Below are 20,818 nucleotides of genomic sequence, written 5' to 3'. Positions count from 1 at the left end.
GAATATGAGTGCAGTTACCCTGAAACTGTGACATGGATATACTGAGTATGTCTAATATATATATTGAAATTATACTGTATATGTTTACATCTGTCATCCCTGAAGCCAAAAATTAAAATCACAGACCAATTTTTCCAACAACTTTTTGTTTGCTGATATTGTTTTCCATTCTGGGCAGCAAGAAAAGTTAATTCATTTAATATAGCTGCAACAATCTTTTGGCTCATGTTTAAAATAAAAACAAGTCATTTGCCAAATTTTCCCAAGCAACCCTTGTCCATTTGTGACTGTAACTATGAAAAGGCGCCACATGACCTACTTTAGAAATGTTCTTACGACTACCAAAATTACCATCTTTTGTAAGACCAAAAGCAAAAGATTTTATGAATGTTCCAAGCCTGATATATAACATATCAGACTATTATCTACTGTACTTCGTGTTCAAATGATTTAATGAATTTTACTTTTATTTGCTGAATAATGTAGTATGTGAGTCTGAGGCTTAGGCTCTAACAACAAAAACTCAGAAAGATGCTTTACAAATGTATTGCCTCACAGCCTCAACTGTAATTAACTAGAGTTGTCAATGCTGGAGCTCTTGAGCAGTTTAAGTTATCGCTAATGCTGCTTCTCAAAGAAATTATACCGTTTGAGCACATTGTTCAGCTGCCACCTAAATATCTTCTGAAGAAAGTCTTCTGCAGAAATTAACTGGGTACAAACATAGATGTCTGTTTTTAAGAAGGCTTGAAGCGTTTCCATGAAGGTCCTTGTTACAAAATGAACAGACTGAAGAACTTCAGCGAGGAAGAAAATTACCACCTCCAAGGAAAAAGACTTGAGATTCTGAGGGTATGTCTACACTACCCATGTTACAGCACGGCCGTGGCAGCGCTCTGACGTGGGCAGTGTATTCATGCTTTATCACCAGGGGAGAACTCTCCCAACGATTAAAAAACCCATCCAAATGAGCGGTGGTAGCTTTATCGCCAGGAGCGAAAGTACTGCTTTTCAGCGCTAAAACTTTTGTCACTCAAGGTGGTGTTTTTTTAACACCCCTGAATGACAGAAGTTTTAGCGCTGAAAGTAGCAGTGTGGTCACAGCCTAAGTCTAGCAATTTGTTTCTTATGACTCTGGGCAAGCCAAAATTCCAGCTCTCGACACCCTGCTTTTCTCATAAACCAGGACTACAGATTGTGAAGATGTAAAAAATAAAACCTTATGTGAAATATATTGTACAAGCTGTTACATCTGTAATTCACCATGATGGTTTTATATGTACTCTCCTGTTGCTGCATAGAAATGTAGTCCTTTAATTTGATTTGAAAGCAGTTTTTTGAAGTAAAATCAGAGCATTTTAAGATTATTACCCTACATCCTCAGTTAGGCGGCTCCTTATTGGACAACCCAATTTGGCTAGTTGGGTTGTAAACTTTTTGGGCGGGGACTGTCTTTTTGTTCTGTGTACATCACCGAGCACAACAGGCCCATAACAGGAACACCTACATGACATGAAAATGCAAATAATAGTAATACAACCACCACTGAAGTCCCCATGTACCTCACTGATAGAATCACGTAGTTAGTGCTGTTTTTTAATGAAATAATTTAATCAAATTAACTGCAGTCCACAAAAAGTTAGAAAACAGCTAAAAGATACCAGTGCACAATAAAAGCCACCAAGCTCACCAGATCATAAACAACTATTTACAATACTGATGTAGCATTAATGAAGTTACATTAAAATGGCGGCTTGTAGAAGATCAATTCCTGAAAAATAAAACTTCAACAGTGATAACATCTTAATATCTTATCATAATGAGCTGCATATATCCTAGTTTGCAGCTGTAGCTTACTTGAGTTTAATACAGCCTTGAGATGATTTCAAGGGCTAAATTCAACCCTGCGCTAAGCCCATTTATGGCAATGATAGTTACACCTGAGATGAATTTAGCCCCAAGGGTTAAAACCTTCTAGTACACAAGTATGGTCTATTTGAAGAGTCTTAAAGCAAACACTGATTTAGGCCAGACAGTCATTTTTGGTATTTATCCAAGGCACTTATGTATGATTGGTCTGTCAGGCATTCTTTGCCGTTCACCATCCTGACTGAGGCCTGGTTTACACTACATGGTTAGATCAACATAAGCTGCCTTGTGTTGACCTAGCTGTGGCAGTTTCTTCACTTAAATTTGGCTCCTGGTGACAAAAGTGGCTCTCTATGGTGATTTAGTACAGCTTCTCCCCAAGGGGCTTAAAGTCACAGTCGATGTAATTAAGTCGACACAAGCGTCAGTGTAGACACTGTAATGCTTATGTCAACCATTACTGGCTTTCAGGAGCTGTCCCACAATGCCTATGCTGACAATACAATCGATACAAGTGCTCCTAGTGAGGAGGCACACTGCCGACACAAGGAGCCACGTGTGTGCACATCGAAGTGATTTAATAACTGTAGTGGCTATATGCCAACATAAGTTAGGTCGATATAATTCTGAAGTGTAGACATGGCCTCACGGTTCTTTGTCTGTCACCGTGTCCAGTCAGCATACTACTTCAAGACAACCAGGAGCATCAGATGCATTCACACTTCAGTGATGTGTGAAAGCACTTCACACATGGAACCATGCTAATTAACTGCAATTGCTAACAATTATGGGCTTGTCTACACTTAAAATACTACAGAAGCACAGCTGCGCTTCTGTAGCACGACCACGTAGACACGACATACCTCCTCAAGTGGTGGTAGCTAGGTTGACAGAAGAATTCTTCCACCAACATAGCTCTGCCTAGATAGGGACTTATGCCTTGTCTACACTACAGAGTTTTGTCAACATGGTGGACTGTTGAACTGAGTGGTGAATCACATCATTATGCAGGTGTGGGATGATGAGCAGTGGCTGCAGAACTTTCAGATGCAGAAAGCCACCTTCCTGGAACTATGTGCAGAGCTCGCCGCAGCCCTGCAGCGCAAGGACTCCAAAATGAGAGCTGCCCTCTCAACGGAGAAGCGCACAGCGATTGCTGTGTGGAAGCTGGTGATTCCAGACTGCTACCGTCATTTGCTAAACAGTTTGGAGTTGGAAAGTCAACCATTAGGGCTGCGGTAACGCAAGTGTGCAGAGCCATTAATTGCATCCTGCTATGAAGGACTGTGACTCTTGGCAATGTGTCTGAAATACTGGATGGCTTTGTGACAATGGAATTCCCTAACTGCAGCAGGGCAATAGATGGCATGTATATTTCAACTTTGGCCCCAGGCCATCTTGCAACAGAGTATATCAATAAAAAGGGATACTTTTCTGTGATATTGCAAGCACTTGTGGATCACCGTAGGCGTTTCACTGACATCAACGTAGAGTGGTCTGGGAAGGTGCATGATGCATGCATCTTCGGGAACACCTGTACAGAAAGTTACAAGCACGAACTTTCTTTCCAGACCATTAGATTCCAGCGAGGGATGTTGACATGCCTATAGTAATCCTGGAGGACCTGGCATACCCCTTGTGACACTGCACTCTATACGATTTTATGAAAATATGCTAGTGAGTGTAAATATAAATGTAACTGGAATATGCTTCATGCAAAAGGTCTCTTGTAAGGTACCATTACAAAATTTATAATCTACTGAGTGTGGTCATCCTATTTGTATAAATGTATCACTCTTGTATCTGAAACTAGAGATATGAAATATAACTCTGAGGGCCTACTGTAATTATGCAAACTGTGGGCCATTAGTGGTGGCTTGGAATCTTGCTGGCTCCCATTAACTAGGACAACTGACTGTAGATGGCTCTGTTTACTTGCAAGTATTCCTGTATATCTGTGTGCTGGCAAGTGGGCAATGAAGTCTTACAGTGACATGTGATCATGTCACCTGAACCAGAATCCATCTTAAACCTGGTGCTTTTCCATTTAGAAGGAGGGGTGGGAACCCAGAGAGGGACAAAGGATTTCCACCTCATGCAGAAGATATATAAATGAGTGGAACAGAACAAAGGGGGCTGCAGTCATGAGAAATCCCCTAGATACCACCTGAGCTAGAACAAGGACTGTACCAGGGGAAAGGATTGGCCCCAGACTAGGAAGGCATCCCATCTCAGATAGAAGCTTATTGAAACATCTCTGAGGGTGAGATTTTATCTGTAATCAGTTTTCTTACTGTATTAGACTTAGACTTGTGTGTTTTGTTTTATTTTGCTTGGTAATGCACTTTGTTCTGTCTGCTATTACTTGGAACCACTTAAATTCTATTTTTTGTATTTAATAAAATCACTGTTTACTTATTAATTAACCCAGAGTATGTATTAATACCGGGGGGGAGGGGCAAACAGCTGAGCATCTCTCTCTATCAGTGTTATAGAGGATGAACAATTTATGAGCTTATACAGGGTAAAACAGATTTATTTGGGGTTTGGACCCCATTGGGAGTTGGGTATATGAGTGCTGGAGACAGGAGCACTTCTTAAGCTGTTTTCAGTTAAGCCTGTAGCTTGTGGGGGATGTGGTTCAGGCTTGGATCTGTGTTTGCAGCAGGCAAGTGTGTCCGGCTCAAACAAGGCAAGGCACTGAAGTCCCAAGCTGGCAAGGAAAATCGGCTCAGAGGTAGTCTAGGAACATCAAGTGGCAGTCCCAAAGGGGATTCTATGATCCAACCCATTACACCCCTTACAGCCCATGGCTCATGAAACCTTACATGGGAAACTTGGACAGCAGCAAAGAGCACTGCAACAGGTTGCGCAAGTGCAGAATGACTGTAGAATGTGCCTTTGGCAGATTAAAAGCATGCTGGCAGAGTCAGACCTAAATGAGAAAATATTCCCATAGTCATAGCAGCCTACTGCACACTCCATGATATTTGTGAGTCTAAGGGTGAAAAGTTTTCCCTGGAGTGGAACGCAGACACCTGGCTGATGAATTTGAGCAGCCAGATACCAGGTCGATTAGAGTGGCCCAACGGGGGGCTACATTTTAACCACTACATGTAGGAGACAAATAGAGAATGCTTATCTTTCAGAGAATTTGTTTTTATTCAATACCAATTAAAATACACACATACAAAAGACTTGGTGGGAAGGCAGATAGGAGTGAAGGGCAATGTAGGCTCTCATAGCTGTGTATAAGTCCAACTATCACTCTGGAAGCTGTCCGAAGGGATGGAGCGAACGGGATACAGAGACGTTTGGGAAGTTGCAAGGAATCTGTGGGAGGAGTCTGGGGAGGGCATGGAAAGCAGTCGTGTATCAGCTGCGGAGGGTGGTGAGAATGCATGTCTTCTGCCTGCAGTGTGATTATGGACTTCAACATCTCTGTTTGCTCCTCTACCACTTCTGTCATCCGTTCCTGACCCTTTACAATGTACTCCTCACTCTCCTTTCTGTCTTGCCTTGCTATTTTAAATTTTTCTTTCAGGGTCTCTCATCAGTCCCGGCATTCTCTTTTTTTGGCCTCTGAGTATTGGCATACCTCTCAGAACATGTCTTCCTTGTTCTGCCTTGGTTGCTTCCTTATTTGGCAGAGGTGCTCCACCAGTGTGTAGAGGATTCCCCTATAGGCCATATTTGCGTAAGCACAAGAAATAATACACAGAAGCATGACTGTTAGTTCACACACAGCACTGAATCATTATAAGTAAAATACACCTCCTTTAACATATGAATCACTTTCTCTCTGTCCCTTGGCAAGCACACATCTCGGCGAACACCCTAAACACGGTGAGTTCGGCCCAGAGAGGGATGGGGGGGGGGGTTGGGCATTCAAGATGGGGCAAGGGTCTCAGTGTATTTTTAAGGGGATCACTGCAGGTGACTAGGGACAATATTGTAAATTCTGCCATAATATTCCACAGGTGGGGGGTCAGTGAAGCTGCTATCTTACTCGTGAAGGTAAGCAAGGATGCAAAGGTGAAGTATTCAGCTTCAGATACAGTCCTTATGCTGCTTGCCTGTGTGCAGCTTTAGTCCCTGCACAAGTGATCGCCAGTTGGCGCAGGAAAGTTTCCTACAATGGGGGAAGGAACAAAGCAGCTCTGCCACAGAATCTTCGACAGAGAATTGGCAAGTACCTCCAGGAAAGTTTCCTAAAGATCTCTCTGGAAGATTCCTGTGAAATCTCGGTGTGCACTAACAAAATGTTCCACTGCACTGCTTAGCTCCACAAGGTAATGTGAAGCACATGCAAACAGCTCATCTTGTACATTTGTACCCTTTCACTCATTTTTAGATTATACAGAGCAACGGACAGCTCTTCCTCATATAACTGAGCATTATCAACTCAAAAAGATCACTTACCAGAGCTCTCCTCTCCCGCATCATGCATGCTAGAGACAGACTGGCTAGACCCCTCTAGAAGAGAGGTCCTGACTCACTATACCATCGGATGACCTGGTTGTGGGCTCCACATCGACCTCTAACTCGACCTCGTCGCCCATGACTTCATCCCTGGGGTTGAGTCCGCTGTCCGCCACTACCTCCAGCCCCACCCAAGTATCCAAGGGGCTCTTGGCGGTGTAGGTGTGATCACCATTAAGGATGGCATCCAGCTTCTTCTAGAAGTGGCAGGTCTTTGGTGCAGCACAGAGCAACAGTTTGCCTCCCTTGCCTTCTGGTACGCCTGCCTCAGCTCCTTTATCTTTGTGCAGCACTGATGCATGTCCCACATAGCACTTATCACACAAGCCATGAGAAATCTGACCATAAGTATCAAAATTCCTACGTCTGGAGCACAGCTGGGACTGCACAGCCTCTTCTCTCCACAGTGCTGGCGTATCCAACAACCCAGGTGTGCTCCAAGCTGGAAAGCATTTGCTCATGGAGTTGCCATGGTCAGTTGGGAAGATGTGATTTGAGCTGTCCACACCGAGCAAACAGGAAGTGGCATTTTAAAAATTCCTAGGTCTTAAAAGGGGGAAGGACAGATGCCAGTGTACCTGGGTGCAGGACAGCAGAGTTTGAACTGCTGACCAGAGTGATCAGGATGGGCATTGTGGGACACCTCCTGGAGGCCAATTATAGCAACATAACCAAGTGCAGTATCTACACTGACTCTTTGTTGATATAACTTTGCCCCCAGAAAAGTTCTATGTTTTATTTTGTCAACAAAGCAGACGAATTTTGTGGGCAAAAGGAGCATTGCAGGATGTACACTTTCACTATGTTGTTGACAAAAGCTGACTGTTGTTGACAAAACTGTGTAGTGCAGACAAAGCCTTAGGTTGGCTTAATTATGCCATTCAGGAGTGTGAATTTAATTGATCTAATTTTCTAGTGTAGATCAGGCCTCAATGTAAAAAAAGCTCTACACTTCAGCCCTAAAGCATGCAACAAAAAAAGACTGAAGGTGACAAGATGAAAACAATTAGGTGATAAAGAAAAGGGAAGAAAGAGCCTTTTGCAAGCATTAAAAAAAATTAAGCTTCACAACACTTCTGTAAAGCCATGAAAATTCTTTCCTAATTCAAAGATTGGGATATTGAAACACAGTGTTTTTAAAGGAGTCATCTTTCAAATGTGCCCAAATTCCAGTGGTCTAAAGTGGAGTGAGAAAGTGAAAGACAGGTATTTCTCCAACAGACATTTGCTAGTTAACAGCATACGTCAAACCATCAAGCTGTAGCCTGCTCCATAATTTTTCCTTTGGGAAATAGCACATCACATTCCTTTCAATTTAGCTTCCAAAACAATAGGGAAATACAGCCTCCTTCCTACCAAATATACTCAGTAGTAGCCAGCCTCTTTCCTACCAAATATACTCAGTAGATTATTATAGCTCAAATTAGTTTAGTTCTGAACTTCTTTTCACCCACATATTCAAAGGTTTCTCTTGATCATAATCTCCATTTTGGTCCACTACTGCAGGAAGGATTTAGATCTGAATATAGAATATCAGGTCGCTATATATTAGATTTGAATATAGAAGAGAGATCTTTGATTCTAAGTCCTATGAACTTGGGATCAGTTTGCTTGCAGTTGCATCTTCAGATGACAGAGGTGCCATAGATCAAGATAAGATGTTGATACAAGATATCAAAGCCATTTCCGTTCTCCAAAATCCTATGCAACTTTAAGCTTTGGGATTAGATTTAAATCCAAGTCCTTGATATTTTCCTTAAATTTCATAAACATTCATAGAAAAAAAAAAAAACAGACCACGTGACCTAAACTGCTGGATGGACAATTTATCAACAGAAAGGCAGTGGATGACATTTCTCTGTATGCTGCAAATTACAACTGGGATTTTCAAAGGAGCCTAGGGGAGTTAATCACCTAACTTTCAGTGAGAGTTGGATGCCTAACTCTTAGTCACCTTTTAAGATCCCAAGCTAAAGTTGCTGAGGAAAAGGCTGAAGCTGTCACCAAAATCAACTAAAAAACATATTTCTTATGTCTAAATCTCTTGTTTAATATGACAATCACCCTGGGAATTGACTGGAAATGCAGCTTACTTCTCATCATCACCAGTCTCACAGAAGTATTGCTTTAAAATTCTGTTCCTAGCTATAAATGATAGAAATGCAATTGTATGGAGAAAACCCTCCAATCTTCAAAGCCTTTTTAAAAAGACAGTATTATTATTATTTTTTCTACCTACCTAAGGTACTTACATGACCCCCATTATCGTAGTATCTGAGTGCTTCTATGCTTTTTGAAAATCTTTTCATAATGAACATATATGAAGTTTCCATACAAGTTTTAACACATCTTATTCATAGCCTGTATTTGTTAGCCTTTATCCTCACAACATCCCTGAGAGCTAGAGCAGTGGTGTTATCCCCATTTTACAGATAGGCAAATGAGGCACAGAAAGACTAAGTGACTTGTCCAAGGAAGTCTGTGGCAGAGCAGGGAGTCCCAGGCTAGGCCCATAACCACTGGATCACCTTTCCTCCCTAACCCTGTTTCAGTCTAACAGGTTCTATTACATTAAGATTTTCTGTGACAACTCTTCCCAATTCTCATGCCAATCTCTAGTGGCTAGCCTTACCTCTGATTCTTACACTGTTGTCCTAAAAATGAAATATGTTGGGGAAAGAACCATAAATGGTTACTTGTCTTCTTTTTTCTCCCAACTTTTCTACAGAAATGTGCTCTTCTTGTTTCTCATCCACTTAACACACACAGTGAAACCGTTCATGATTAGAACAAATTACTCAGTAACAGTAGAATGAATTTTAAAATGCGATTCCTCATTACAAAAACTCCTTTCATACATCTTGAATCTGAAAGGAGTAAGAGAATATAACCCTAATGGTTTTACAGCAAAACTTCAGATTTTAGATATCTTACAAGAGACCCCATAGCATATCACAAATATAAAACAATGATATTCCTTTTTAATTTCACATACCTTGGCAAAGAAAGAAATGGGTATATAATGACAGAGCAAAGTTGGCAATTAGCTAAGGGGGCTATCCATAGGTTCACATAACTAGATAGGTAAGCAGCAAACAAAGTATTTGGAAGATCCTAATAATATACAACTTCAAAAACAGAAAGTTTATAGCCCAAAGCAAATGCTACACGTAAGCCTAGAGTTTGAATCCCTTGGAAACAATAAAGAAACTTTTATTGCATATCCTACTTTAAAACAGTTTTTTTGTTGTTCTTCAGAGCTCCATTCTATAACCTTGAGGTAAGGTGTTGATGCAAAGTTGAATATAAATTCCTATGATATTCAATTAATGCAGCTACCAAAATTATTGAGACTACCAACAATATAAGTAAAAGGTCTAGATGAAGTCTAATATTTTTCAAAAAGTACACAGAGAACTGAACATAACCAGATCTCTCACTGCAGAAGAATTTGAATGTAATTGGTTTTAATTGAATTTGTTTAGATTTGGTCTTCAACCATTATCAGAATTAGAGCAGGAATGATAAAGAAACAAATTATGTCATGTAAATGTCAGTCAAGAAGAGTTTCCAGAGCTACTGTGTGCACAAATAGTTGGGAACTATTGTAAATGAGCAATAATAGTTTCTCAAAGAGACAACACAAAAATATATGATTAAGGTTAAGATTTTGTCAAGGTTATTTTTAGTAAAAGTCACAGACAGGTCATGGGCAATACACAAAAATTCACGGGAGCCATGATCTGTCTGTGACTTTTACTAAAAAAAGCAGGGGTCAGAGGAGCAATGACAACTGGAGCCCCATGGGGAGGGGCGGGGAAGGAAAGGGGCAAGAGGAAGAGATTGACAGCCCGAGCCCCACCACTACAGGAGAGGATTGGGACACAGCCCCTGCTCTAGGCACAAGGCTAGGAAGGGTGCACACTCCGACCGAAGCTGCAGGGGAGGGGCACACAGCTCCAGCCCCGGCTGTAGCCATGGGGTGCACAGTGCCATACTGGATGTGGGGGCAGGCACACAGCCCTGACTCGGCCCTGGCTGCTGACAGCTGAAGCCAAAGAAGTCATGGAGGTCCAATAAAGTCATGGAATCCTTGGGTATGATACAGTGAAAACGTGTCACTATTTCATCTGCATCAGCTGTTTACATATCAAAATCCTAAAATCTGCATAAGATCAGTTGGTTCTTAAGTCTCAGCTGCTTGACAGCAGCAAAATTTGGGAAGACAGATTCAGCGTTATTACTGGTGGTTTTACCATTGTTGCCTGGTGGCTGTAGTGCATCTCCTGTTAAGCCACACCATCCAACTGGGAAGATATCTCGAGAATCATATTTGCACCAATAGTCAAATGCTCCCCTCCAGCCATCAAATGTAATGAAAACTTCATCTCCTCTAACATCTCCGATGGTCGCTGGGCAAATTAAATAAGGGTTCTTTTTGTCTACTGCTTCAAGTTTCATTCCAACTTTAAAATAGTTTGGAGCAGGTTTTGGTGGTTCCTGTCAAAATAAAATTGCAGAACATCTAGGTTTCCATGAACTCTTGAAAAACAGCTACTCTTCTCTAACATTCTAACTTCTCATACTGACTACCCCAAAAAGGTTATACAATTACATACTTAATACATGTTACAAGTTTATTTTAAGTTTTCTAGATTACCTAGGCTCAATTCTGCCCCTACTTATGTGACTGCGAGCAAGGTTCTGCCGAGTCTACTTAAGCAGTTGGTTGAGAAAATCTGATATGTTCTACAGGAATGGTGGGACAGTCAATGCAAACTACAAATAAATGGCATAGTTTTATGTAGGGAGAGGATAGGATCAGAAAAATGTACTTCTACAAGGGACTGGATGTTTCTGGGGATTGAAAATGGACTAGGGAATCTTTCAGCTCTTTATTACTTATCCAAATACACATACAAATCATTAACATCTGAAGGCTGTTTAGTGGCCTGTGTGAAATAAGCTGGTCTCAGACAAACAAAACAAAAATCAGCAACACAACGGTCCACAATGTAACTTCTATCAGTCTCTGCAGAAAGGCCAAAGGACTGAAGGGAAACCAAATTAGATCTCACCCTCAAGAGGAAGATCCTCCAGAAAAGGGCTGAGGCATATTGCTGGGACAGTATCGAGAAGCTTGTAGTGCCACTGCTCATGCCATAGCTATTTTATGAATGCATTCACATCAAATCTCAAAATGAATGGGGATTCACAAGCAAAGAGCTTACAGGATCAAGCCCGATGTACATTTTACTAACAAACTCATGCAAAGCCATTATCAGTACTAAGAAAGAAATCACTGAACTTCACACTGTGATTTTAGCAAGCTCATAAGAATGGTAAGAGGACAAATCAAATCAACAGATCAGCTGAGTCACACTTGCATCGCTACATATTTTTTGCATAAAAACATTTCACACATTTTTCTTAAGATCCTCTTTTCTTCAGCATAAAGGCCATACTTCTAAAACGGATAGCATTTTTTTTTTTTATTACTTTCAGCTAAGTCCCCACTACATTCTTAACAGCTCAACTGTTAAGTATGCACCAACTATAAATATTCAGCAAAGACTCCCCACGCGTTCCTGTGGCTCTCATTCTCCCTTACCAGTTTTAGCCCAACACATACACAGACACATCATCAATATGTTACTGTCAACAAACGAGAGATGCATGACATCTTAAATCCATGAAAAAAACCAAGCTAACAATTTTTTTCTAAATAATACAGCATACCTTAAAGGTCCAAACACAGGAAAAGAGGTGCTCATCCATTTGGACTAGAAGTTGATCATTTCCTGTGCAGTTTTGTGGCTTGCCAATCCACTTCAAAGTAATTTTAAACAACACTGTTGCCTTTCCATGCTGAAGAGAACAGTACAATATCCTGGCATCCTCAATACACATGTAATCATGGGCCAGTTGATGGAAGCTTGTTTACTAGGAGCCCCTCTCTTCTTACCTTCTTAAAGAATGCTGCAGGTGCCATTTCAGCGCCATTTAGTGTTCTTAACAGAAACATTGGCCAAGATGATGCATTCATCTGGAAACCTAATTAACATAAATAGATTAGTTGTGTAAAAGATTCTAGACTCACATTTATAAAACAATATACAGGAAGAAAAAGGATGCAGAATTAACCTTACTACTACCTAAAACCCTCTGGTTTGGACTTGGCTAGAAATAAATGTGGCCAATACACATGAATGCATAAGGCAGCTGTTTAGTGCAATAAACGTGTTGGATAGTATATTTCCTTTCAGGAGTGATTTGTCTGCAAAATCGTTTATTATGGTTACTATATTAAGTGTGACTAGAGACATGCAAGCTGTAGTACTGCAGATTAAATCATTCTCTATATTCCCTGGTCTCAAACCATCTTCCTTGCATAGTACCCAGTTATATTTACTGGGCCAGTTTTCTTTCATTCTCAAATGACATCCTCTGGTCTAACTTCTCTGTCATCTAATTCTTATTTTTTTATTAGACACAGTTTCTTCTCCACTGAGGCTCTTTCACCAGGTTCTTTCACAAAAAGAAACAAGGAAGTGCAAACCAATTTCCATTAAAGAATACATCCTTTAATTACAAAGACAAGAAAACAAAACAGGGAACAGTAGAAATGAAACGTTTTGGTAAGTGTATGCATCAAATTGCAATTGCACAAAGTGGAGAATGTTTCCATGCCAGTACTCTTGATTAAAAAAATAAGTGAATACAATGCACAAAGAGTTACTATAACCCAAACCTGCTTTTATTAAAAACAACTTTATCTTATCAAAACAATAGTTTGGTGGAAATAGTCTTCATTCCATGGCATTCTCCCTTAGAACCAAGTACCTCCCAGTAAAGGAAGAGACATGCTTATATCTCTCTGCTTTTGAGGCACCTTCAGGGCTGTGTTGGAAGCTACTAGACTGATTCAAATAGACAACAGATATTTTGGGCCAGATCTTTAGCAGGTGTCAGTCTGTTGTAGTTCTCTCCAAAAAAAGCTAAAACAACAAAACAGGAACCTACTAGAACTACTACTAGAATCTTTGTCTGGACTTAAAGAATTGCCTTACAATCTAGGTATGACTTAAAAAAATAACTAATAGAAGATAAGGAAAAGTTTACATGACTTTTGATTACTTACTTATTTAAACCTTAATTCCTGTCCTGGTAATGGCTCCCTGACACAGTGGCCTTAAATTGTGCTTAACTGAGCAGACGATGTAAAAGTTGTTTAAAGTCCACAACTCCTTAAATTGCATTTTAAAACTGGATACACGAGATCTTATATATGTGAGAAATTGTCATGTTTAAATGTTCACAGCTGAGAAACTACTGAGCTGATTTTTAAACTTGGATTGATTTCTAAGTCTTAACATGATTTATAAAACATGCCATTCTGGAAGTTTCTAGATTCATCTTTTGAATTAGCTGAGTAGAGCATTTCTCACTGGAAAGCACAGAGTGCATGAATGCACATGCCAATAACAGGAAGGGTGGTGACACTACTCAGTTAAAGTAGCTCAACTGATTTCACTTACGCTTTCTTTAAAAAATCACTTCTAATTAGAGCATGGAAAATGTTATCCCCAAAGGAATTCGTTTGAAAACATTATAAAGTAATTTAAAAAAAATAAGTAGTTTCAAATGGAAGTTTGAATTTGAAACCTTAACTAGACACTGAACGCTACTGAGCCTGATGTAATATGTGAAACTATCATATGTTTAGAGCTCAGGTGGGAGGGACTATTTTAACTCATTTGTTACTGTGAGAGAAATCAAATGTTGGGACCAGAAGGCTCCATTCCACTTGGGAAAATCAGTTGCGTAAGTGTCTAGCAGGAGGTAATTATACTCCCAATTAGCTCCCAGCTTTACCCAAGAACAGGATGCTGCAAAAGTGCCAAAAAGGCTTTTTCAAAAATATATCTATATATGCCAGAATGTTTGAATGTGGGAACCTAGCTATCGCTAAAGAATCAAGGACTAGAGGGACAATGTGTGACTACTTTTTTCCTGAATAAACTATGCAATAGAATGGCTGATGATCATTATGAGAGGAGCCAAACTTGCATTCCTGGATAGTACAAAAACATTTGCTTTTTAGGTATAACATTTCAACGAATTTCAGTGAACAGAAAGGGTAATTAGAACACGACATCACTGGCCACAGACTGGTCTATACACATTTTTTGTACCACTATATTAGTTTAAGGATAAAGTTAAAGATGTGCAACTAGCTAGCATAACTGTAGTTATACCAATATAAAAGGTGCTAATATCAGTATAGCCTATTTTGATACCAACCGAGGCACCTTTATACTTGTAATAAATGCATCCACATTAGGGGTTATACTGCTTTCATTATATCGGGTCCTAAAGCAATATAATTACAGTGGCACAAGCACTGTATTTTGAAACACTTTAAATAGATTACAGACCCACACAGAGAAAACTGCTGCTCCATTTTGGTTATCTCCCCTCACAAAATTTGGAAGGTTCAGGTTTGGAGTACAATGGAGTGACATTTTAATAGTTGTTCACACTTCACCTTTCCACCAGTGGATCTCAAAACAATTATTAACTGAGCCTTGCAACATAATATTACTTAGCAGCTGAGGATCAGCAGTAGTGGAGACCCAATTTGTACTTGAAATAAGATCAGTCTGTCCAAAAGTTCTCTGATGCCATTAGGTATCTGCATTTTTCCTGCATCTGGGAGTGAAAGTGAACTACAATACAGCCATGACCACCTACCCTATCTTACACTTCTCCAGGAATACAACCATTTTCCTCAGTAGTCAGAGTACTAATGCACAAACATCCAGATGGCTCTCTAGTGATTAACTCTGGCCTTACTGTACTGAGTATTTCACTGTTGGATTAAGAGTGGGCTCCTCCTGGTGGTCTAGTGGAATATCACAGGTAGAAAAAGATAGGGAGTCTCATTCTATATTTCTTAACTTTAGCTGAACAGTTACTTCATGGATCCAAAGCACTTGTTTATCCATCTGCCAATGATATAGTAACAGAACAAAAATCTCTCTCAAAATATCCACCCACTAGTCAGAAGCCCATAGTTGATGCATTTCCCAAATATTAATAAGAAAATATTGTAATATACAAAGTCCTGTAGGCCAGGGTCAAGTTTACCAGGATTGGGGGCGGGGGGTTTTATCAATTAAAAGTCATGAAATCCTCAACAAAGCACAAAATACCACTGAGAGAACCAAGAAAAGGAAGTAAAAGTAGGCATTTAAATAATAAACTTGAAAACAAATACATATACTGGAGTTGCTGTTCAATGGTTTTTATTTATGGTAGTTACTGGACATTTTTCTTATTTTTTCTGTAAGTCATGCTGATCAGAGATAGAAAAGACCTACTGTGCTACATGGGAAAATACTGTGTGGTTAACTGTTGATAAACGCTGACCACTATAAAGTGGTTGCTTAGGTTTATTGTCAAGTATGATTACTAAGTGCAAGTGAGAATATCTTCCTGTTTCTTTCTATTTTGACCAAAGAAGAATTAATATTTATATTCCCTTTATTATACTTAGGGAATACATGTTAATGTGGTATTAAAGGTTTTATCAGCATAAATTTAAGATAGTTGTATTCCCATGAACGAAGTCAGTATTGAATTATGAAGGTTACTCCTAACAAGTTCTGATAAAAACTTTATACCATATTCTCACATGTGCCACATTTAACTAGAACAGCTGTTTTAGGAGGTATAATTTTTAGGCAAAATTATTCATTTGTGTTGTTGGGGAAAAGGAAAGAAAATTTTCTCTGCCTGGTTTATAAAATGGCAGCTGTTTAAATTTGCTTAGGGTCTTGGAAAGTCAGAATACAATCTCTTCCAACTATATTCAACAGGCAACCTTATAGAGTAAAATACTTACTACACCACACTAAGTATACTTCACCACAGCATACATGATACATTATAAGTATAGGAAATGCCACAGTAAAGTCAAAAATCACAGTACAGAAAATGTTTTCTTTTGAAAGTGTAGTTATGGTTTAAAACTGGGTGAATAACATTTTTTAAAAATCATTTTTTATTTATATTGAACACTTTTAAAAAAAATAAAGCTATTTAGAATATAAAAAATAACATTAAGCAGTACATGCCTGCTGCCAAGTTTTAAAGAAAGTCACACCACTTAACTGGTAGAAAATACTGGCTAAGCACCTGGAACCAGAGTCTGTTGAGTGCTAAATCAGTATTTGACAGAAGTAGAGTAGATTCCTGCAATTCTACAAGAACTTGATGGGACCCAACTACAAGTATCAGGTTTGGGCTGGGTCAGAAAACAACCTGAACCTCTGAGGCTCGGGTCAGGTCACCTATGAAGTCTCTCTTGCCCAGGAGGTTGACACAGTGGTGGCTGCGTGCCTCGCTCCTGCTGGCCACCTCTGCTTCATTGAATAGTATATGCACTGCCAAGTGAGTGTGCTGCATCTCTCACTCCACAGAACACACACAGTGCAGCAGGTGGTGGCAACTGACAGGATTGGGACAAGCAACCAGCACCACCACACCAACCCCACGGGCAGGATGTGGCAGTGGTGCCGCTAACTCAGGTTTGGAGGGAACGGTCAGGATCAGGTTGGAAAATGACAACACTCTTGGACTCAGATTGGGTGGATTTGGGTCTGGTTTGGGTCTGGGCCTGGGCAGACCTCTAATACAAGAAGAGTGACCTAGATTCTATTCTGATTCACACATCACCACCATCATTATCGTTAAGTAAGCTCTGAATTCAGATCCTGGTGGCAAGTACGATTCACAAAGAACACAGCTTCACTGTAAACAGCAAGGCTGAGTGAGCCTTAAGGGAAAATTATTTTTTCTCATAAAACTAGCAAGTGTGATTTGAAAATGACATTGTCAATTCAAGTTTAGTATTTTTAAGTAAAGCCTAAGAAGTCTCTCTTTTTAGTTTTTTTTTTATTTTGCCTGAAGTGATTTTGTGTCACAAATACTTCCACAAAAATACAAGCCTAAACATGGGCTTATGCACAAACAGAACAGACAATGAACGCACTCCTCTGCTGCTGAGAGAAACTGCTCCTGCTACTAATCACCACCCACAGGAAGTGAACAGGAACCACTGCTTTGCTTTCTCTTATATTACACAGTTGGCCATGATACACTAGAAGCATTTTGCTGGAAAAGATATACTATACCAGTAGAGGTTTCAGAATTGCAGCCATGTTAGTCTGTATCTGCAAAAAGAACAGGAGTACTTGTGGCACCTTAGAGACTAACAAATTTATTTCAGCATGAACTTTCGTGAATGCATAGAAAGGAACACACAGACAGGAGATATTTATACATACAGAGAACATGAAAAGGTGGAAGTATGCATACCAACAGGACACACCACACGATCCATTGTCTACAGCCAAGCTCTAAGATACAACCGGATTTGCTCCACTCCCTCAGACAGAGATAAACACCTACAAGATCTCTATCAAGCACTCTTAAAACTACAATTCCCACCTGCTGAAGTGAAAAAACAGATTGACAGAGCCAGAAGAGTACCAAGAAGCCACCTACTACAGGAAGATGGCCCAACAAAAAAAATAACAGAACGCCACTAGCCATCAACCTATAAGCCCCCCAACTAAACCTCTCCAGCACATCATCAAGAGATCTACAACCTATCTTAAAGATGATCCCTCACTCTCACAGATCTTGGGAGACAGGCCAGTCCTCGCTATAGACAGCCTCCCAACCTGAAGCTAAATACTCATTCCAGCAACCATACACCATAAAACTAACACCAGGAACCTATCCTTGCAACAAAGCCCGATGCCAGCTCTGTCCACATATCTATTCAAGTGACACCATCATAGGACCTAACCACATCAGCACACCATCAGGGCTCATTCACCTGCACATCTACCAACGTGATATATGCCATCATGTGCCAGCAATGCCCCTCTGCCATGTACATTGGCCAAACCGGACAGTCTCTACGCAAAAGAATAAATGGGCACAATCTGACATCAGGAATCATAACATTCAAAAAACCAGTGGGAGAACACTTCAACCTCTCTAACCACACAGTGACAGACTTGAAGGTGGCAATTTTGCAACAAAAAAAACTTCAAAAACAGACTCCAAAGAGAGACTGCTGAACTCAAATTAATATGCAAATTAGATACAATTAACTCAGGCCTAAACAGAGACTGGGAAAGTTTGGGTCATTACACTAATTGAATCTATTTTCCTATGTTAAGTTCTCCTCACACCTTCTATGGGTTATCTTAATTATCACTTCAAAAGTTTTTTTTCTCCTGCTGATAGCTCATCTGAATTGATTAGACTCTTCCTGTTGGTATGCATACTTCCACCTTTTCATGTTCTCTATATGTATAAATATCTCCTGTCTGTGTGTTCCATTCTACGCATCCGAAGAAGTGAGCTGTAGCTCATGAAAGCTTATGCTGAAATAAATTTGTTAGTCTCTAAGGTGCCACAAGTACTCCTGTTCTTTATACCAGTAGAGCGCTCTGAGTGTGGACACAGCTTATATTGGCCAGCAAAACTGCACTACAGTAGAATCTCAGAGTTATGAACACCTCAGGAATGGAGGTTGTTCATAACTCTGAAATGTTTGTAACTCTGAACAAAACATTATGGTTGTTCTTTCAAAAGTTTACAACTGAACAATGACTTAATACAGCTTTGAAATTTTACTATGCAGAAGAAAAATGCTGCTCCCCCCCTTTTTTTCTTTTTTGTAGTTTAAACACAATACTTTGCTGTATTTGCGTGCGCCCCTTTTTTTTTTTTTTTGGAAGGGGGGAGTGTCTCTGCTGCTGCCTGATGGCTTTCTTCTGGTTTCAAATGAGGTGTGCGGCTGACTGGTCAGTTCATAATTCTGGTGTTTGTAATGCTGAGGTTCTACTTTTAGTACAGTTTTGCTGGCCAATATAAACTGTGTCCACACTAGGAGTGCTCTGAGCTAAACTAGTAAAAGCACAGATTTTCCAGTATACATTACATCTACAGTAGGGTTTTTTGCTAGCACAGCTATGCCAGTCAGAGCTCACACCCCTATACCTATAATAGCAAAATGCTCTTGAGTTTAGACCTGTCCAAATACCAGAGGGATTTTTTGGAAAGGAAATTATGGATATCTGAGTGTGCAGGAAGATTATGTGGGGAAGACGACCTCTGGAAGGACAGTAGCAAGGGACTGTTGGCTTCTGTAGAGCAGCAATAAAGAGTGTAGTGTGAAGTTATCAGTCTAAACCCAGGAAACACATACACCTCTACCTCAACATAACGCTGTCCTCGGAAGCCAAAAAATCTTACCATGTTATAAGTGAAACCGTGTTATATCGAACTTGATTTAATACACCAGAGCGCGCACCCCCCCGCCCCAGAATTTGGATATTACCACGTTATATCCAAATTCATCTTATATCGGGTCACGTTATATTGGGGCAGAGGTGTACTACATTTGCTCCTATTCTCTGATACATATTTGGAAAATCACTATCACCACATACAGTGGTACAGAAGTGTAAGAGAAAAACGATTGAAGCAATGTAGGTCCCTCTGTCTCCTCTCTCATCTAAGGGTACGTCTATACTACGGGATTATTCCGATTTTACATAAACCGATTTTGTAAAACAGATTGTATAAAGTTGAGTGCACGTGGCCACACTAGGCACATTAATTCGGCGGTGTGCGTCCATGGTCCGAGATTAGCCTCGATTTCTGGAGCGTTGCACTGTGGGTCGCTATTCCATAGCTATCCTATAGTTCCCGCAGTCTCCTCTGTCACTTGGAATTCTGGGTTGAGATCCCAGTGCCTGATGGGGCAAAAATCATTGTCGCGGGTGGTTCTGGGTACACCCTCACCCCTCCCTCCCTGAAAGCAGCAGACAACCATTTTGTGCCTTTTTTCCTGGGTGAACTGTGCAGACGCCATACCATGGCAAGCATGGACCCTGCTCAGATCAATACCGCAATCGTGGACGTTGTAAACACCTCTGCTGAACCGGGACCTGCAAAGCCAGGTGAGGAGGCGGCGGCGGCGGCTACGGCAGCGCGGCGACGAAAGTGATGAGGACATGGACACAGAATTCTCTCAAACCGCGGGCCCCTGTGCTTTGGAGATCCTGCTGGTAAGGGAGCAGGTTCTACCTATTGAATGCCGATTTTGGGCCTGGGAAACAAGCACAGACTGGTGGGACCGCATAGTTTTGCGGGTGTGGGACAATTCCCAGTGGCTGGGAAACTTTCGCATGCGTAAGGGCACTTTCATGGAACTTTGTGACTTGCTTTCTCCTGCCCTAAAACGCCATAATACCAAGATGAGAGCAGCCCTCACAGTTGAGAAGCGAGTGGTAATAGCCCTCGGGAAGCTTGCAATGCCAGACAGCTACCGGTCAGTCGGGAATCAATTTGGAGTGGGCAAATCTACTGTGGGGGCTGC

General features: G+C 40.5%; 1 protein-coding gene across 4 annotated transcripts in view; it reads right to left on the bottom strand.

The window, feature by feature from the left end:
• The window catches only part of LOC116815245 (sex comb on midleg-like protein 2), a 128,160-nt gene that overhangs the window by 45,739 nt on the left and 61,603 nt on the right, over positions 1–20,818 (bottom strand). For 3 of the 4 annotated variants that reach the window (XM_032763416.2, XM_075060177.1, XM_075060181.1), the window contains 2 exons: positions 12,317–12,405; positions 10,608–10,851 (listed from right to left, as the gene is read on the bottom strand). In XM_032763416.2, coding sequence (XP_032619307.1) covers positions 10,608–10,851; positions 12,317–12,405 — 333 coding nt within the window. Of the gene's footprint in view, positions 1–10,607; positions 10,852–12,090; positions 12,406–20,818 lie in introns of all 4 variants that reach the window. The other variant, XM_075060179.1, reaches the window with a different exon arrangement.

Source organism: Chelonoidis abingdonii, chromosome 1 (genome assembly GCF_003597395.2).
Source record: "Chelonoidis abingdonii isolate Lonesome George chromosome 1, CheloAbing_2.0, whole genome shotgun sequence".
Taxonomy (NCBI): Eukaryota; Metazoa; Chordata; order Testudines; family Testudinidae; genus Chelonoidis; species Chelonoidis abingdonii.
This window is presented reverse-complemented; position numbering and strand designations above follow the sequence as displayed.